This window comes from Polyodon spathula, chromosome 7 (genome assembly GCF_017654505.1).
Source record: "Polyodon spathula isolate WHYD16114869_AA chromosome 7, ASM1765450v1, whole genome shotgun sequence".
In the NCBI taxonomy this organism is placed as follows: domain Eukaryota; kingdom Metazoa; phylum Chordata; class Actinopteri; order Acipenseriformes; family Polyodontidae; genus Polyodon; species Polyodon spathula.
Window position 1 is genome coordinate 17,837,947 of NC_054540.1, and position 16,383 is coordinate 17,854,329.

Here is a 16,383-nt window from a genome sequence, read left to right on the forward strand (position 1 = left end):
GCGAACCCAACCATGGAAGGTTGCACACACCTGTAGATGGATCCTGCTTCACTGACTCTGGCTAAGAATAGGCAGGGGGTCACTAGGGGAACACCAAGCCCATCTCAGCTGGGGTGATGGCTGAATGTGTCCAGAACATCCTGTCGGTGTGGAGCCCTAATACAGTGCTCACCCTTTATAACACTGTAGTGGGGAGCCATAGTTACAAGACTCTGCTATTTGTGTTCTGCCTTACAATGAGTATAAAAGGGCTACTGCAATGGCATTATGAAGCAAATAGGAGCCACAACCGTACCATGTTATAAGCGATTCTGCACTATAACGAGGCGTGTTATAATGGATGAGCACTGTACCAACTGTTGAGCGTCTGTGGAATGTCTATGACAGGAGGAAGCAGAGACACGTGCCATGTATAAATTACAATTGTAGTTGTTCAGCTGTCCTGAAAGCATATGGTGGTTGTCTCCTGAATGAAGCCTGATGTATCACAAGTGTTCCGTGGGTTGTGAGCAGCAAGTTTGTTCCCTTTTAATAAGGAATTAGCTCTTCTAAAGCTCAAGATGGATTAATATCTTACATTGCTCCCCGTTAGAGACACACACTCTCTTCTTGGGCTTGAAAACTTCACTAGCAGCCTGCTTAGAAGTTGAACCATACACATGCAAGCATGGATTGCTTAAATGAAAAAGTGCCTTTGGTAAGGATCTATGTACTGTGAAATACAGTGAAGGAGTTTATCAAATGGGTGTTTTCATTTCCTTTCTTGATATTCCTAGAAGTCTGAGGGCCTGATCTTGATAAGTGGGCGAACCTCTAACACTAGGGCAAAACTTTTGAACAAGCTGTTTATGGTTATGAATATAACAACAGAGAGCAACTTCTTCATCGAGATCACAGGCATCATTTTCTTAAAGGGAATGTCACTTTTTATTTGCTAGCAGCTTTTCTTTATTGGACAGAGCAAACGCGATTTAACACTTTGCCCTCTACGTTAGTGTTTCATTGAAATTTAGCCCAGTTTACTCAGTTACTCTGTTTAGGCTTTCTGTCCCAAGTTCAGCTTGTAGATTGAGGGCATGTCCAGAAAAAAAACAAAGGGAAATTCAAAGCAATCTGAATCAATGCTGTTCAATATGCAAGCAATTAACTACTTAAAAACTCAGCACTACAATTTTGATTCTGGGTACTGACAAACAGGTTTTGTTTACTGGCAGAATACTAGTTTGGTGTTCAAGGGATAGGGCTGGCGTGTCAGTGGGTTTGGTGTCATTGATTAGGATCTCCCAGATGTATGTGTTCGATTATAGTAGCATTACTAATCACTCTTTCAAGCTGCTTGCTGAAACAGCCTGCAACGACTCCTGGCTTCTGTAAACAGGGCTGCCGTTTCTCCTCTTTTTCATTGCAGTGGTCTGTGGGTGTTAATGTTGGGACACTGTGGTTCTCTTGTCCTGATAATTCCTCTCAGTACAGCACAGAAAGATCCCCGTTAGTAGATAATGCCAGGTGCTTTTCTGTTTTGTAAATGAATTGGCTGATAATCAAAAGAAACTTACAGTAGCACTGCTAGTAATCCTAATTGGAGTAGCAAATCTCTACTGCATCACTGCAAAAAGGTGTTTGCTTGATAGCTACTGCTCTCTGGTGGCTAACATTATGCAATGGCAGCTGGCAATCGCCACATGTCTGGTAATACTGTTTCCATAACAGTAACATTAATACTGCAGTGATTGGTTTATAGAGAGATGCTGTGTGATTTTACAGCTTGAGAAGATTTCATTTTGCTTCAGTAGCCAACCATGTAGATTAGAGAAATACTACTTTAGCGTAGGATTAGTGGTGCGGAGTTCACAGCACAGAGCACAGCTACACTGTTTTACTGTCGTTAGATAAAGGAAGTTGGGTATTAGAGGGCTCTTATACTTCAGCTTGAATGGCTTCAGCTTGAATGTCTTACAGATGGCATGTTATAAAACTAAAAGTAATATAGTAAAGACCAAAGAGCCACAGATTGAGATTTATTCAGATCAGATGACTACTCCTACTGACTCACCTGGCATGTATTTACATGTTGGCATGGAAGCGCTGAGATACTGATGTTGTATTGAAGGCATCATGACAGGCAAAAATGGTTGAAAAACCAGAGCTAAGGAACAAGAAAGCAAGTGTGCAATCTCAAAATAAGTATTTATTTATATCCATTTGTGTTTGTGTATTCATGTTGCATCAGTGTCATTTGATGTCTAATTTTGAAATACTGTCGACCACCTTGTACCAGAACAAACAACATAGCGCGGCCACATAAGTGACCGGAGTGGAAACATGCTGTATGCTGACATCCAGTGAGAAAGCATGTGCTCAGAAGAGGCTGGTACACATTTCAGCAGCTGTAATGGGACATGAGCAGGTCTGCAGCTCCCGCTGATCAAGCTGCACCAACAGTTTATAAAGGCAACAGCAGTTCACAAAGATGAACTCATTAGGTTGTGCAACTTTAACCTCTACAACTAAAGAAACAGTTGTACAGTTAGATAAACACCACAACTGAAATACTTTCTGTTCTGTTAACAAGTCAATGAGTTTTGCCCTTTTCCCGTTGCTGTCCTCTAGATCCAATAGGTGTACAGTGGTCTTAATATAGTAGACAGTTTTGTAAAAGCAGTTTTTTTTTCTTGTTTACTCAAATTACAGTGGTGTTTTATGCACTTAAGTCTTGTACCTTGCTTTATGGCTTAGCCTGATAATCTTGGACCCTGTGTGACGTGTCATCTTTCTAGTCTTGCTATACAGCAGTTGTATCTTGGCAAACACTGTGTTAGTCACATGTGGAGAGGATATATCAGTGCGCCTCAGCACATGCCCATGGCAGCTGGGGTGCCTTGCTGATTAAAGCTAATAAAGCCCTGATTGGCTGAGTGATGTCATTCTCATACCCACAGAAGCTTGGATCAGTTTGATTAGAGGAGATGAAGATGATCTGGACTAAAGCTTACTCTGCTTGTAAAGTAACCTTCCCTGGAGGACATTGTGCAGAAACTCTGTTGGCAGCATGTCTGGAGGCGTCGTATAAGCTGACTGGAGTTTATGTACTTCTACTGGAGCAGTGCTGTTTAATTTAGGTAGAGAGTTGAAATTCACTCAATCATTTCACATTTTCAAAAACGTTTAATGAAGACATTTAAAATTGTATCCTTGTTCTAACTGAACTGCCATGACATTTAGGATTACTTTCATCCACTAAATATAACAGAACCACATTTACCGTAAAAGTGATGAAAGCCTTTTTTTCATTATACTGTTTTTATGTGAACTTGGTCATTCCAAAATAAGCCACTATGTGAGAGATTTCCAAGTGCAAATTTCTAACTGTTCATGAAACTCTGGCACTGTTTTGGGTTGGTTTTTACTGGTAACTGTTTTCTAGTTAACATTAACAATAAAATGAATCATATAATATTCTAGATTAAATGATTGTCATTTGGAAAGTGCTTAATACCTTTAATTTTTGCCTGATTTTTTTTATTTATTATTATTTTCTATTAAGAATCATGTAAGTATAACAGTGTTGAAGAATATGTAGAAGCAGTCTGCTGAACTACAGTATGTGTCATTTTTCAAAATGGAAACATTTTATTTTACTTATTTACATGATCATGTTTATTCAAGTGTTTTGTATCCATTTCCTTTCTAGATTCTAGTTCCTGTAATTAAACTGCTGGACACAGGTCTTATCTGAAAATGAAAAACTACCAGTAAACGAATTAGTGTAATGCTTTGCTTACAGCTGACAACACAGAGAGGTTTTGTGTCTCTTATGGTGCTTGTGGTATTTCTTTGACTTTTAACACTAACACTGTTTCCTCCTGTTGGGTTCCACTGCAGCTGTGTGACTAGTTTACAGTCTGAACTATACTACATACAAAATGTACCTTTAGTTAGAAGATGGATAAGACTGCTATATATTAGTCAGGCTGTGTATTATAGGAAGCATTATTGGATGAAAAATGTTGCAGTGTTTTTACATGAATAATTATTCTGTGGTTCTAGGCTATCTAAAGCCTGACCAGAAAGTTATGTGCAAAAAAAGGTGATTAATTAAGAACTACTTAAAGGATGTTGTTGCTCAGGTATCTGCTTAAAAGCAGCCTTCATTTGAAAATGTAGTAAGAGGCACTTGTGGCTTGACAAGTGTTGTTTAATATACACGCGCTTGTCTGTGCTTGCTAGGACCTCAACAAGCGTCTGTCGCTGCCTGCAGACATTAGGATACCAGACGGGTATCTGGAGAAGCTGCAGCTGAACAGCCCACAGTTTGACCAGCCAATGAGCCGGCGGTCTCGCAGAGCATCACTGGTGAGTCTGTCTCCATGGCACTCTCTGAAGATTAACCTGTCTGCTACTGTGGTGGCATTTCACTAACACACAGTTAACACAGCACAGCACAGCTCATACTGACACACAGGTAACACAGCACAGCACAGCTCAGGCTGACACACAGGTAACACAGCACAGCTCAGACTGACACACAGGTAACACAGCACAGCACAGCTCAGGCTGACACACAGGTAACACAGCACAGCTCAGACTGACACACAGGTAACACAGCACAGCTCAGACTGACACACAGGTAACACAGCACAGCTCAGACTGACACACAGGTAACACAGCACAGCTCAGACTGACACACAGGTAACACAGCACAGCTCAGACTGACACACAGGTAACACAGCACAGCACATACTGACACACAGGTAACACAGCACAGCACAGCTCAGGCTGACACACAGGTAACACAGCACAGCTCAGACTGACACACAGGTAACACAGCACAGCTCAGACTGACACACAGGTAACACAGCACAGCACAACTCAGTGTTGCATGCTGCGTAGGCCTCATTAATTTATCCAAAAAAAAAAATTGAATTGGCAATATAGTAATAAGTTTGTTTATTATTATTATTACTCATTTCTGTTTTGATGGCAATTCTGTATGCCTTATTTGTGTTACTTTTTTTAGCAACCCAATTATTTGTTGCATTAGGACAGTTGAATTTGTCATCTTGAACCAATGCACATCTTGAATCTCAAGAGGATAGGCAGTCAGCTGGACTTGAAAAAAGCTGTTTAATCAGTGCAAAAGGGAGTTATTTTATTTTTGAGCCTAAACAATCTTACCTTTTCACTGTTTTTTTTTTTTTTTTTTTTGAGATTTTCCAAACGGGACATTTTCTTGCTTCCCCTTTTAAAATCAAGATAATGTGTGGGGTGTGGGGGGAGGGGCAAGCAAACTGTGCCCTCTGCTGAACACCATTTTATTGTTTCATCCCTTTGTCAGATGAGAAATGACCAGAGTACATCTACATTTAGAAATAGACATACAGGGTAGTAAACCAATTAGAAACACATATAACTGTGTTAAAACAGTGTATATGAAATGTTGACTTTATTAAAGTGGTCTGTTTGGCATTATGAACGACAGTAATCCTATTAAAGCCATGTCCCTTTTGTGTTTGTAGTCTGAAATTGGATTTGGAAAGCTCGAGACCTACATCAAGTTGGACAAACTGGGAGAGGTCAGTGGCTGGGTTTATTAGTTTCTCTGTTTTTGTATTTGTACTGTACACAGTGTACAGCATTTTCTTTTCTGATGCAGTCTTTGTAACAGTTAGTGTTTCTCCTGTTTTAACCTTGTCTTTTATAAAGTTCATTGTGAATGGTGCAGTTATGTTGTTCTTATCATGAGATTGTTTGTATTTTTTTCTTTTGCATTTTAGGGAACATATGCAACTGTTTTTAAGGGTAGGAGTAAACTGACAGACAACCTGGTAGCCCTAAAGGAGATCAGACTGGAACATGAAGAGGGAGCGCCCTGCACAGCTATCCGAGAAGGTAAGAAAACAGTTGTACCTGTATTTGCGTGGGTGGGTAGACACAATACAAATGTGCCCTCGTTAAAGTTGAAGGTATCTAAGAGTAACTTGGTTGAATACATCATCTGGGGACTCGAAATGAGTGCACAGAGCAAGATTTTCATTCACACGCACACACAAACTGAGGGCACCAGCTTAAAACAAAAATAACTGCACAGGGTCATTTAGAATCCAATTTGTCACCCTGCACTGTGTAGACACTGATTTTTAACTGCTTTGTAAACAAGCCAGATAAACAGATTTTTCCCCAAAATATACAGTCTCTTCAAAGTTTTATATAATATCATGCCAAATCTGACAAATGGAGCTGAGGTGCAACAAGGGCAGCGCTTCTCTAAATCCATCTGATGCAAATCAGTGCTTTATGGTTGGACATTAAAGCCACTTTTAAAAGTAAAATGAAACAATTTTCAAATGAAATGAATTATCTGATGAATGATATACACTGAAAAAAATATAAACGCAACATGTAACAATTTCAAAGATTTTACTGAGTTACAGTTCATATAAGGAAAACAGTCAATTGAAATAAATTCATTAAGCCCTAATCTATGGATTTCACATGACTGGGAATACAGATCTGTTGGTCACAGATAAAAAAAAAAAAAAAAAAAAAAAAAAAAAAAAGGTAGGGGCGTGGATCAGAAAACCAGTCAGTATCTGGTGTGACCACCATTTGCCTCATGCAGCACGACACATCTCCTTTGCATAGAGTTGGTCAGGCTGTTGATTGTGGCCTGTGGAATGTTGTCCCACTCCTCTTCAATGGCTGTGCAAAGTTGCTGGATATTGGCGGGAACTGGAACACGCTGTCGTACACGTCGATCCAGAGCATCCCAAACATGCTCAATGGGTGACATGTCTGGTGAGTATGCAGGCCATGGAAGAACTGGGACATTTTCAGCTTCCAGGAATTGTGTACAGATCCTTGCCACATGGGGCCGTGCATTATCATGCTGAAACATGAGGTGACGGCGGCGGATGAATGGCATGACAGTGGGCCTCAGGATCTCGTCACGGTATCTCTATGCATTCAAATTGCCATCGATAAAATGCAATTGTGTTCGTTGTCCGTAGATTATGCCTGCCCATACCATAACCCCACCGCCACCATGAGGCACTCTGTTCACAACGTTGACATCAGCAAACCGCTCGCCCACATGACACCATACACGCTGTCTGCTATCTGCCCAGTACAGTTGAAACCGGGATTCATCCGTGAAAAGCAGACTGAAGTCAGGTCAAGACCCAGGTGAGGACGAAGAGCACACAGATGAGCTTCCCCGAGATGGTTTCTGACAGTTTGTGCAGAAATTCTTCGTTTTTGCAAACCCACAGTTTCATCAGCTGTCCGAGTGGCTGGTCTCGGACGATCCTCGCAGGTGAAGAGGTCCTGAGCTGGCGTGGTTACAATTGGTCTGTGGTTGTGAGGCCAGTTGGACGTACTGCCAAATTCTTAAAGACGACGTTTGAGGCGGCTTATGGAAGAGAAATGAACATTAAACTTGAGACATCTGTGGCATTGTGTTGTGTGATACAACTACACATTTTACAGTGACCTTTTATGTCCACAGCACAAGGTGCACCTGTGTAGTGATCATGCTGTTTAATCAGCTGCTTGATATGCCACACCTGTCAGGTGGATGGATTATCTTGGCAAAGGAGAAATGCTCACTAACTGGGATGTAAACAAATTTGTGCACAAAATTTGAGAAAAATAAGCTTTTTGTGCATATGGAAAATTTTTGTGATCTTTCATTTCAGCTCATGAAACATGGGACCAACACTTTACATGTTGCGTTTATATTTTTGTTCAGTGTAATATATGAAAAAAAAAAAACAATTGTTTATATTTTGTGAATGGAATTCAAAATACTTGTACAGTATAATGTCATTTTTTTCTCTCTTGCAGTATCGTTGCTTAAAGATCTGAAGCATGCGAACATCGTCACCTTACATGATATCATTCACACAGACAAATCGTTGACACTAGTCTTTGAATACCTGGTAAGGGCTATTTGTTTATGAGGGTATCGTGAGGAAGCAATGACGTGTATGGTAAAAAAGTGAAAGTGGGATGACATGCTTGTGAATCAAGATGTTGCTATTGATTATTAATCTAAGAACAGCTTTGCAGTAACTGGTGTGTGTGGTTTCGTAGGTAGTTTGTGTTCAGTTTTCTTTTTCCCCAAACAGCTAAGGTAGTTGCAATTATCAAGTTTTATATGTATATTTAACTGTTCTCGGATGTCTATGGACACACACATGATAGTTTGATGCCAAAATATGCACACAATTAAAAAATACTATTATGAATAAATACTAAAAATAAAAACTGTGTACTATTTTTGCTTAATGCATTTCTTAAAGCCTGTGCATACCCCTGTGAGATATCGTTGATCATTTATATTTTGGTAGAATGATTATGTTAAATTTTATGTCAAATCTTATTTATGTTCATATTTATAGGACAAGGATCTGAAGCAGTACATGGATGACTGTGGAAACATTATGAGTATGCACAATGTGAAGGTAAGCATTAATATGTACTGAAAGGGCTTGTTTTTTTCAGTAGCAGAGTCTCAGTTCCTGTATTGCATAGCAATTACACCCCTGTTTTTATAAAAGCTTTTCATAATATTAAACTGTGTGGCCTTCAATAAAGATGTTTTCTGGTACTGAATCAGCCTACTTGCTGACAGAAGTGAGCTTCTTAATTGTACTGCCAGCCTGGTTGTTTTTCTGGTGTTTTTTTTTTTTTTTTCAATCTTTTTCCTCTTGCCTTTCAATTGATTAGATTGCTAATGTAACCAAGGCGATTACAATCTATATATGTTTATTTTTTATTTTTGTATTGTTGCTTATTTTTGTATGGTAAATTAAATTCAGAGGCTTACCATGTTTCAATACAGTATGTTGAAGTTCATGTTTTGTTTAATCCTTTTTAATGTTGTTTACATTAGATCCTTTAGTAATGTACTGCTTTTTTTCAGAAAATCACAAGGATAGTTAAACTTTACAGGTTTTAATGTCCATTATTAAGCAAGTACATTTTGTAAAATTATTTGTTTTAAAAAAAAAAAAAAAAAAAAAAAAAACTCTTGGCATTTCCATTTCAACGTTCTACATTTGGAATGTGATCACCTTTTTCTTTTGCATAGATTAGGCAGCCTACAGATTCAGATTTATAGTCCTCAGTGTGCTTTTAAACTTCACGAATCCTTCATAAATTCTGGAGCCTCTTTTCGTTAATTTCCATTTCAGAGTTTTATAATTGTTGGTTAGTTAATGTCTTGACTTTAATTGTTCTTTAGATCAGTTTAATTTGAGCCCTTATTTGGTTATATGGACATCCGGAGGTAAAGTATAGGCATGAATTGAAGTTGTCAGTTTTTTGTAAATTGCTAAAGGCCCTACTGATAAAATTGTTATGTAATTTTCTCTCTCCTTTTTTTTTTTTTCCCCCAGATCTTTTTATTTCAAATTTTACGAGGTTTGGCCTACTGTCATAGGCGGAAAGTTTTACATCGAGACCTGAAGCCACAGAACTTGCTCATTAATGAAAGAGGGGAACTGAAATTAGCTGATTTCGGTAAGTAATACGGAATACATGGTTGAGTTTCGCTTTTATTTTGCGCTGTTAAAAATGTATTCTGTTACCAAGTTATTTGTATTTGAGTATGTTAGGAACTGATACAGTGTAGTACAAAGTGTAAGAACCCACATGTAGCAGTCCATTAAGAAGCCACTTACTGAAAGAACATGTAGCAGCACAGGAGCAGAAGAGCAATCTATCTGATTAGTGCTTGGCATTGGTTATCGCTGTACACTGGGTTATATTGACTTTAGCCTTCAGTCTGTATGGCTGCCTCGAATCCTCTTTTTCTGAATTTATCATGAAACCTCCAAATGGTTACATTAATGTATTTAACATTTTATTGTGCAATGATCCTTCCTTTTTAAAAGTGTGGTTAGATTTTTGAGACGATCTGATCGAGATGGCTGGTGGTTGCCTCTGTCTTTTTATTAGGGTGGTGGTTCCTAATTTTGTACCATTGTGCATTTCTTACTGCTTGTTTTAATTATTTAGTTTATTTTTAAATGTGTGCTGTCATTGTGATCTGTTGTGCTGTGTTGAATTTGAGAGGCTTTTCTTGTGCAGGACTAGCAAGAGCCAAGTCAGTCCCTACAAAGACCTACTCCAATGAGGTTGTCACGTTATGGTACAGACCCCCTGATGTCCTCTTGGGATCTTCAGAGTATTCCACCCAGATTGATATGTGGTAAGAAAACTATTGCTTAAAGAACATGCAGATGCAAGTACAGTTTATTTATCACTCCCTTGTCTAGTTAGGATGTTTGCAATCATTCTAGAATGTTCCAAGTTCTGTTGTTTAATACTTGCATTTTCTCAAATGCTCAATATAACTGTTTGTTGGTAAGTAGGTGTCGAGGACTAACATTTAGAAATGCAGGCTGAACAACCTAGAATGCGAGGACAAATGCAGACCATCAGTTGTTCAAAACGGAGATAGCAATCCTCAGAGCTTTTTTGCTGGTTCTCATTTGACAGCTGCCCAATTTGCATTAATTTGAACATGTGTAAAACTAACCATATCCACAATTAGATACAGCTCTCACTTTGAGATGTCAACATGCATAACCTCTAAACCAGATCTGATCATTTAGAAATATGTCTGCTGTGATAAGGCTTTGTAGCTTCATGTAGCCAGAAAAAAAATATGTAATATGCTTAAAATATTTGTTTTTCCTTTCAGGGGAGTGGGCTGTATATTTTACGAAATGGCTGCCGGAAGGCCTCTGTTCCCAGGTTCAACAGTAGAAGATGAATTGCACTTAATTTTCAGGCTCTTGGGTAAGCATTTGTCTGCTCTACATGAGTGAGCGCCTCTTACTCCTGTCTGTGAATACTTCAGCAGGTGCAATCCAGCACAGCACTCCAGGGTCTAGTTTGATAGTGGATGTAGTGGAGGTCATCCCTGTATAAATAGAATCTGTGGATTTGGGCATTTCACTGTAAGTATCTTCTTAGGTTAACTGTCTGGGGAATGTATTGTCAACACATCATCATTAACCTGATCTGTAAATAATAAATTGCAAAGGACTTGCCTAAATTATAGATGAATAGCCAGGTACAGCTAACAACTTGTCACAGTATTAATAACGGTCATGGTATAGAAAATACACTTAAATGTATGTAATTATGAAATTTTGTAGTTAAGAAACTGTTTTCAAAGGTAATTGTACAAAAACACCTTTATACTTGGTAACTTATTGTTTTTCCCCCATTTATACATAGGCACTCCATCGGAAGACAACTGGCCAGGGATATCATCCATTGAAGAATTTAAATCCTACAACTTTCCCAAATATAAATCACAGCCTTTGATTAACCATGCACCCAGGTATTTTACCCATGCACCCAGGTATTTTACCCATGCACCCAGGTATTTTACCCATGCACCCGGGTAGTTAACCATGCACCCGGGTGTTTAACCATGCACCCGGGTGTTTAACCATGCACCCGGGTATTTCTTACTTTGATCATATGACCCAAAATAGTGGTGTGCTGGTTAACAGACTTGAAAATGGTGTAACCAAATGTTCTTTTCTTTCGCCCCAGACTGGATTCTGAAGGAATTGAACTGGTCTTGATGTTTTTGAAAGTAAGTCTCCTGGACTTTATTATTTTTAGTTAATATATAATAAAGTTGAGAGGAATAGTTATAGGTTTCTGATTTTATCTTGTTGGTAGCAGAGATGTTTTATTAATTTAAAATACATTCTTGCTTTTCATCTTTCTAGTATGAATCTAAGAAGCGAATCTCTGCAGATGAGTCAATGAAACAAGCCTACTTCAAAAGCCTTGGAACACGAGTACACACCTTGCCTGAGAGTAAGTGCCCTCTCCCAATACCACAGGGCTGAACTTGACTCCTAATGCTTTAGGCACATTTAAAGCTTTCTTGATTTTATTAATATATATATTTTTTAAAATCCTGCTAATCCTTGCTAACCATCTAGCAACTGTCAAAAAATATATTTGAAATATATAGTTTACTTTTATTCATCTCCTTGTACTTTTTTTTTTAAACAAATAAAGAAAACCCCTTTTGACTTAACATGGAATTGACACACCACTTAATGAAAACACAGGTGTGACACTTTGCCTGTCTGACTGTATTGCCTCCTCTAGCCATTCTGTCCTGAAATGTTGAGATGTATAAAACAGTTTCTCTATACAAACTGGTGACTACAGTATCAGCGTTTACCAGAGGTGGCACCTGAACACTGTGCAAAAACGTAGACAGGATGCGAATGGGCTGAACACTTAGTCACGTGGGGGGAGGGGAGGTGTGTTTGTTTTTTTTTAAACTCTCAGACTAATGTTGTAGGCTGAAATCACAATCTGTAACATTGTTATGACAGGATTTTTTTTTTTTTTTTTTTCATGGTACATGTTGATTATGTCTTCCCAGTTAATAGTAAGGATCAGAAGTTTGTGTTATTTTGATTTTTACGGTGTTTATAACTTTACTACATTTAGCTTTTTACACATTATCCATCCGCAGATTTAGCTCGATACTTGTCCATGTCCATTGTTCCGTATATTTACCTGTTTTCTTCTGTATTTTATTCACCTTTAATATATTTTATGCTTTTTTAGGATTTTGATTATGTTTTTGTTCCAAGCATCAAGATTTCACAGTCGGAGCACTGGATGGCGCTAATTTCTACTATAACGAAAATCAGGTGTATTTTGTTTTACTTAATTTATTTTTTTGTAGTTCTTTGATTCATTGAAAGCCCTCGATTCTTATAATCCCAGTGTAATGTATATAAGCAAACTTCAGATAATTTTTACAAGAGTCCACCATTTATCGCGTGTATGTTATCATTATGTTATGTTCTAGATTCCTGGATGTGCAAATCTTGTGCAAGAAGAATGGGCATTTTTTATTGCTAATTTTTACTTTCTTCTAGTTATTACATTTGACGGGGAATGCTATATGTATCATACACAGGTTATCATTAACCTGTGTAATATCTAAATTGCAACAGGATCTTGCTTTATTCTTTAATATTGATTTTGCCATTTATTTTTAACCTACTGTATCAACCTACGTCAGTCCATGTACGGCATCTTTCCTGGGTATCAATTCCTGTAAATGCACTATTCTTTTTAAATGTACTCGTAATGTATTGGTATTAAATTTGTGTAGTTAAGAAACTGTGTCATTTCATATGTTTAGTTATGTGTACAAAACATCTTCTGTTTATTTTATACTTTCTAACATGTTAGTTGGTTTCATATCCTGTAGTCCCTTATTTTATTTTTTCAATTTTTTAGGCTGATTTTTTATCGGATTTTCACTATTCCTTCATGTGCGCCGTGCCGGGATATCTTTACCATTGATTTTTTCAATCCTAACTCGCTTTGCCCAAATATTCTTACAGCCGTTTCACTGTAACAGGCCATCTCTATCCCGCAGGTATTTCATAATTTGTTTTTTCTTATGGTGCTACGATTTTTTCAGCTAGGTGGAGTATTTTATTAATGTAACTGATGATGTCTTATGTTTTTTTCTTTTGATGTTTTAGTATCATGTTTTCATGACTGGGTTTATTTTTCATTTTTATTGGTGTGGTGTACTCTTTTAGCGATCTTTTTATATTTGTCATTTTCTTATTTCGTTAGTGTTCTATTTTTTTATTATCTGTTATGATTTATTTTATCATTCTGATAATCATTTTTTTATTTATTTATATTTTTTTCTTTTTTTGTTTTTGATTTCTTCTTTTTTTCTTTTTTTATATTGTTATTTTAAGTTTATGATTGTTTATTTTTCTTTTCTTTATACTTGGATTTTTTTATCTTTTTTTAGGTAAAGGTATTTATTCAGTTCGTGCTTTTATTGTTAGTTTTTATTCAATTTTTTTTTTTTTTTTTTTTTTTTTTTTTTCAGGTGTATCAATATTCAAAAAATATATTTGAAATATATAGTTTACTTTTATTCATCTCCTTGTACTTTTTTTTTTATCCTCACTTACTCATTTTTTTTTTTTTTTTTTTTTGTTTTTTTCCACTCTGAAGGAAATCCAGCTACAGAAAGACCCAGGCTTTCGAAGTTCATCATACCCAGAAACAGGTAATGGAAAAACATCTTGACCAGCGTCATGTATATATAAACACCACGGGAAATGCAAAACACTAGAAGAATATAAACCATAACAACTACATTCTGAGCAGTAATGTTAAGATGGCAGTTCTAATAGTTTACACTTTTTTTTCTCAATAAATGAGTAAGAGACGCTGGGGGAGGGGTTCTCCTGTTTGTATATCTGTTGTAGTATAGGTGTATTCATTCTAAAAAAATTCCAATAGAATAACTGACTTGAAATCATTTTTGTTTTTAAGGAAAAAACAGAAGACAGAGTATGCTCTTTTAGACTCTTTGAATACAGTTTAGTATACATGACCTTTTTCTGTTTATCCAAACCAACCAAGCAACCATCCAGTCAAGGACTTATTTGAAGGCATCTCCTTGTGATCAGTAGAGTGGACTTCATTGCAAGACTTCTCTGCGTCAACACTGCCCTATTTACAAAGGCGTCTTATTTCCTGTCAGGCATGTGAACTGTGTTTTATACTCACCTGTCACAGTGTGACACATTATTTTGTACAGATGGTGTTAAGGTTCTCCTCTGCTGTTAAAGCCAGTAGGTTACAACTGATGATGTAACTGTAGCTGCTGCAGTTAATAAGCAGGACTAAAACACATTGTGTTATTTATTAGGGAAACATTTGCTGCTAAACGACTACTGTCTATATTTAACACGTTGGAATAGCTGAAGAAGTTGCAGTGGCTTTTATCATGTGAACTGGCTCGTCTCTTCTCTGCGACCTGTGTTGAATCATTGAAATTTTGTACTACTTTTTTTTTTTTTTTTCTACAAGTTGGGTGTTTATTAAATTGTAGTCTCAGCTTTGCTTGGCTTCAGAAAGTGACTTCATGGATCATGTCTACCAAAATTCCTTCTGTACTTGGTACACGCATGTGTATGAATCCTAATTTGTTCATCAGCTTTCACTTTAGTGAATATATGGATGTGTTCTAAATGGAAACAGTGTTCTATATCCAGGAAGCTTTCGTCTTCTCATAGGATTCAGCTGCATTTTGATCAACAAGTATGTGTATTTATTTAAGTAATTAGGGAGATTTTGAACAATATATTTTCACAAAAAAAAAAAACCTGCAGTAGGTATCAAACCATAAAAATACCTATATTTTATTGTAGGGAAACCCCTGAGAAACAATTAAATAAGTAAAACAACTCCCTAGAGTTATTTTCGGTTAGCACACTTTGATGTGCTTGGTTTTACAAAATTCCAGTGTTTTTGCGCCTTTCCTAGATGGATGAAGCACACAGTTTAAGAATACACTGGAGCAAGGTATCAACAATGGGAGTCAAGATTAAGTATGACAAGATGTGATCTGCTTATTTAATTAACCTCTACAGATGAGAATAAGAAGTACCTTTCTGAACAGTTACATGTCATTTGTGGTTCATTTTGTAATAATTTCCCTACTTTGCTAATGCAACTCAGTGAGTATCTTAAGTACGCCTTGGCAGCAGTAATTGTGTGCATTTGTTTGCCTTTTAAGAATTAATTGTTTAGTGCATCTGAAATGCCTGGGCACACCCTGTTTGAAAGATAATTTCTAGTATTCACTGTAAACACATTCAGGGGTCCTCTCATTTCTGCTTATGAATATAAAACCATGTAGTTATTTAACAGTATTAAGAGAATTTTTGTATGTTACATTTTAACTTTATTTGTGAATTGTGATCGTGGCATGTTGGGTTAAATGTGTTTTATTAGTAATCTTGTGTTTTTTGCTAAAAACAAAGGTTTAAATTGGAATTTTACTAAAAAAAAAAAAAAAAAAAACAACAACAAACAAATAACACATTACTACACGTCGCCTGGTGATGAGAAAAGTCGATTTGTATATATATATATATATATATATATATATATATATATATATATATATATATATATATATATATATATATATATATATATATATATATATAAAAAAAAAAAAGATTTCAAATTGAAATTGTAGGCCTAACAAACTGCTGTGGTGTTTTCAACAGTAATGTATTAATATTGTACTTTTTTCAAGTATAAAAATGACATGATCTTACCATTAATGTGGAGGCTTATTGTAAAACCTGTGTTTAGATATTCTGTGAAATATGGGGACCAAAAGCAGAATATTAACAACTTCTCTTAATAGATTGTGTATTTGTTCCATACAAGGACTGAAGTAAATCGTAGTACAATTTGTACATATGCACAAAAATAGCTTTCAAAATAACATTGGACACTTATAGTGCGATAAAGTAATAGATTAATGCC

General features: G+C 36.7%; 1 protein-coding gene across 3 annotated transcripts in view; it reads left to right on the forward strand.

Moving 5' to 3' along the window:
• LOC121318279 (cyclin-dependent kinase 17-like) overlaps nt 1–15,910 on the forward strand; it is a 61,590-nt gene extending 45,680 nt beyond the window's left edge. For 2 of the 3 annotated variants that reach the window (XM_041254784.1, XM_041254783.1), the window contains 14 exons: nt 4,228–4,353; nt 5,517–5,573; nt 5,775–5,889; nt 7,843–7,937; nt 8,400–8,462; nt 9,399–9,522; nt 10,093–10,213; nt 10,709–10,806; nt 11,251–11,356; nt 11,575–11,617; nt 11,757–11,847; nt 13,919–13,931; nt 14,037–14,101; nt 14,461–15,910. In XM_041254784.1, the coding sequence (XP_041110718.1) occupies nt 4,228–4,353; nt 5,517–5,573; nt 5,775–5,889; nt 7,843–7,937; nt 8,400–8,462; nt 9,399–9,522; nt 10,093–10,213; nt 10,709–10,806; nt 11,251–11,356; nt 11,575–11,617; nt 11,757–11,847; nt 13,919–13,931; nt 14,037–14,101; nt 14,461–14,510 (1,167 nt within the window). In that variant the 3' untranslated portion in view covers nt 14,511–15,910. Of the gene's footprint in view, nt 1–4,227; nt 4,354–5,516; nt 5,574–5,774; nt 5,890–7,842; nt 7,938–8,399; nt 8,463–9,398; nt 9,523–10,092; nt 10,214–10,708; nt 10,807–11,250; nt 11,357–11,574; nt 11,618–11,756; nt 11,848–13,918; nt 13,932–14,036; nt 14,102–14,370 lie in introns of all 3 variants that reach the window. The other variant, XM_041254785.1, reaches the window with a different exon arrangement.
• Nucleotides 15,911–16,383: the final 473 nt, after the last annotated feature.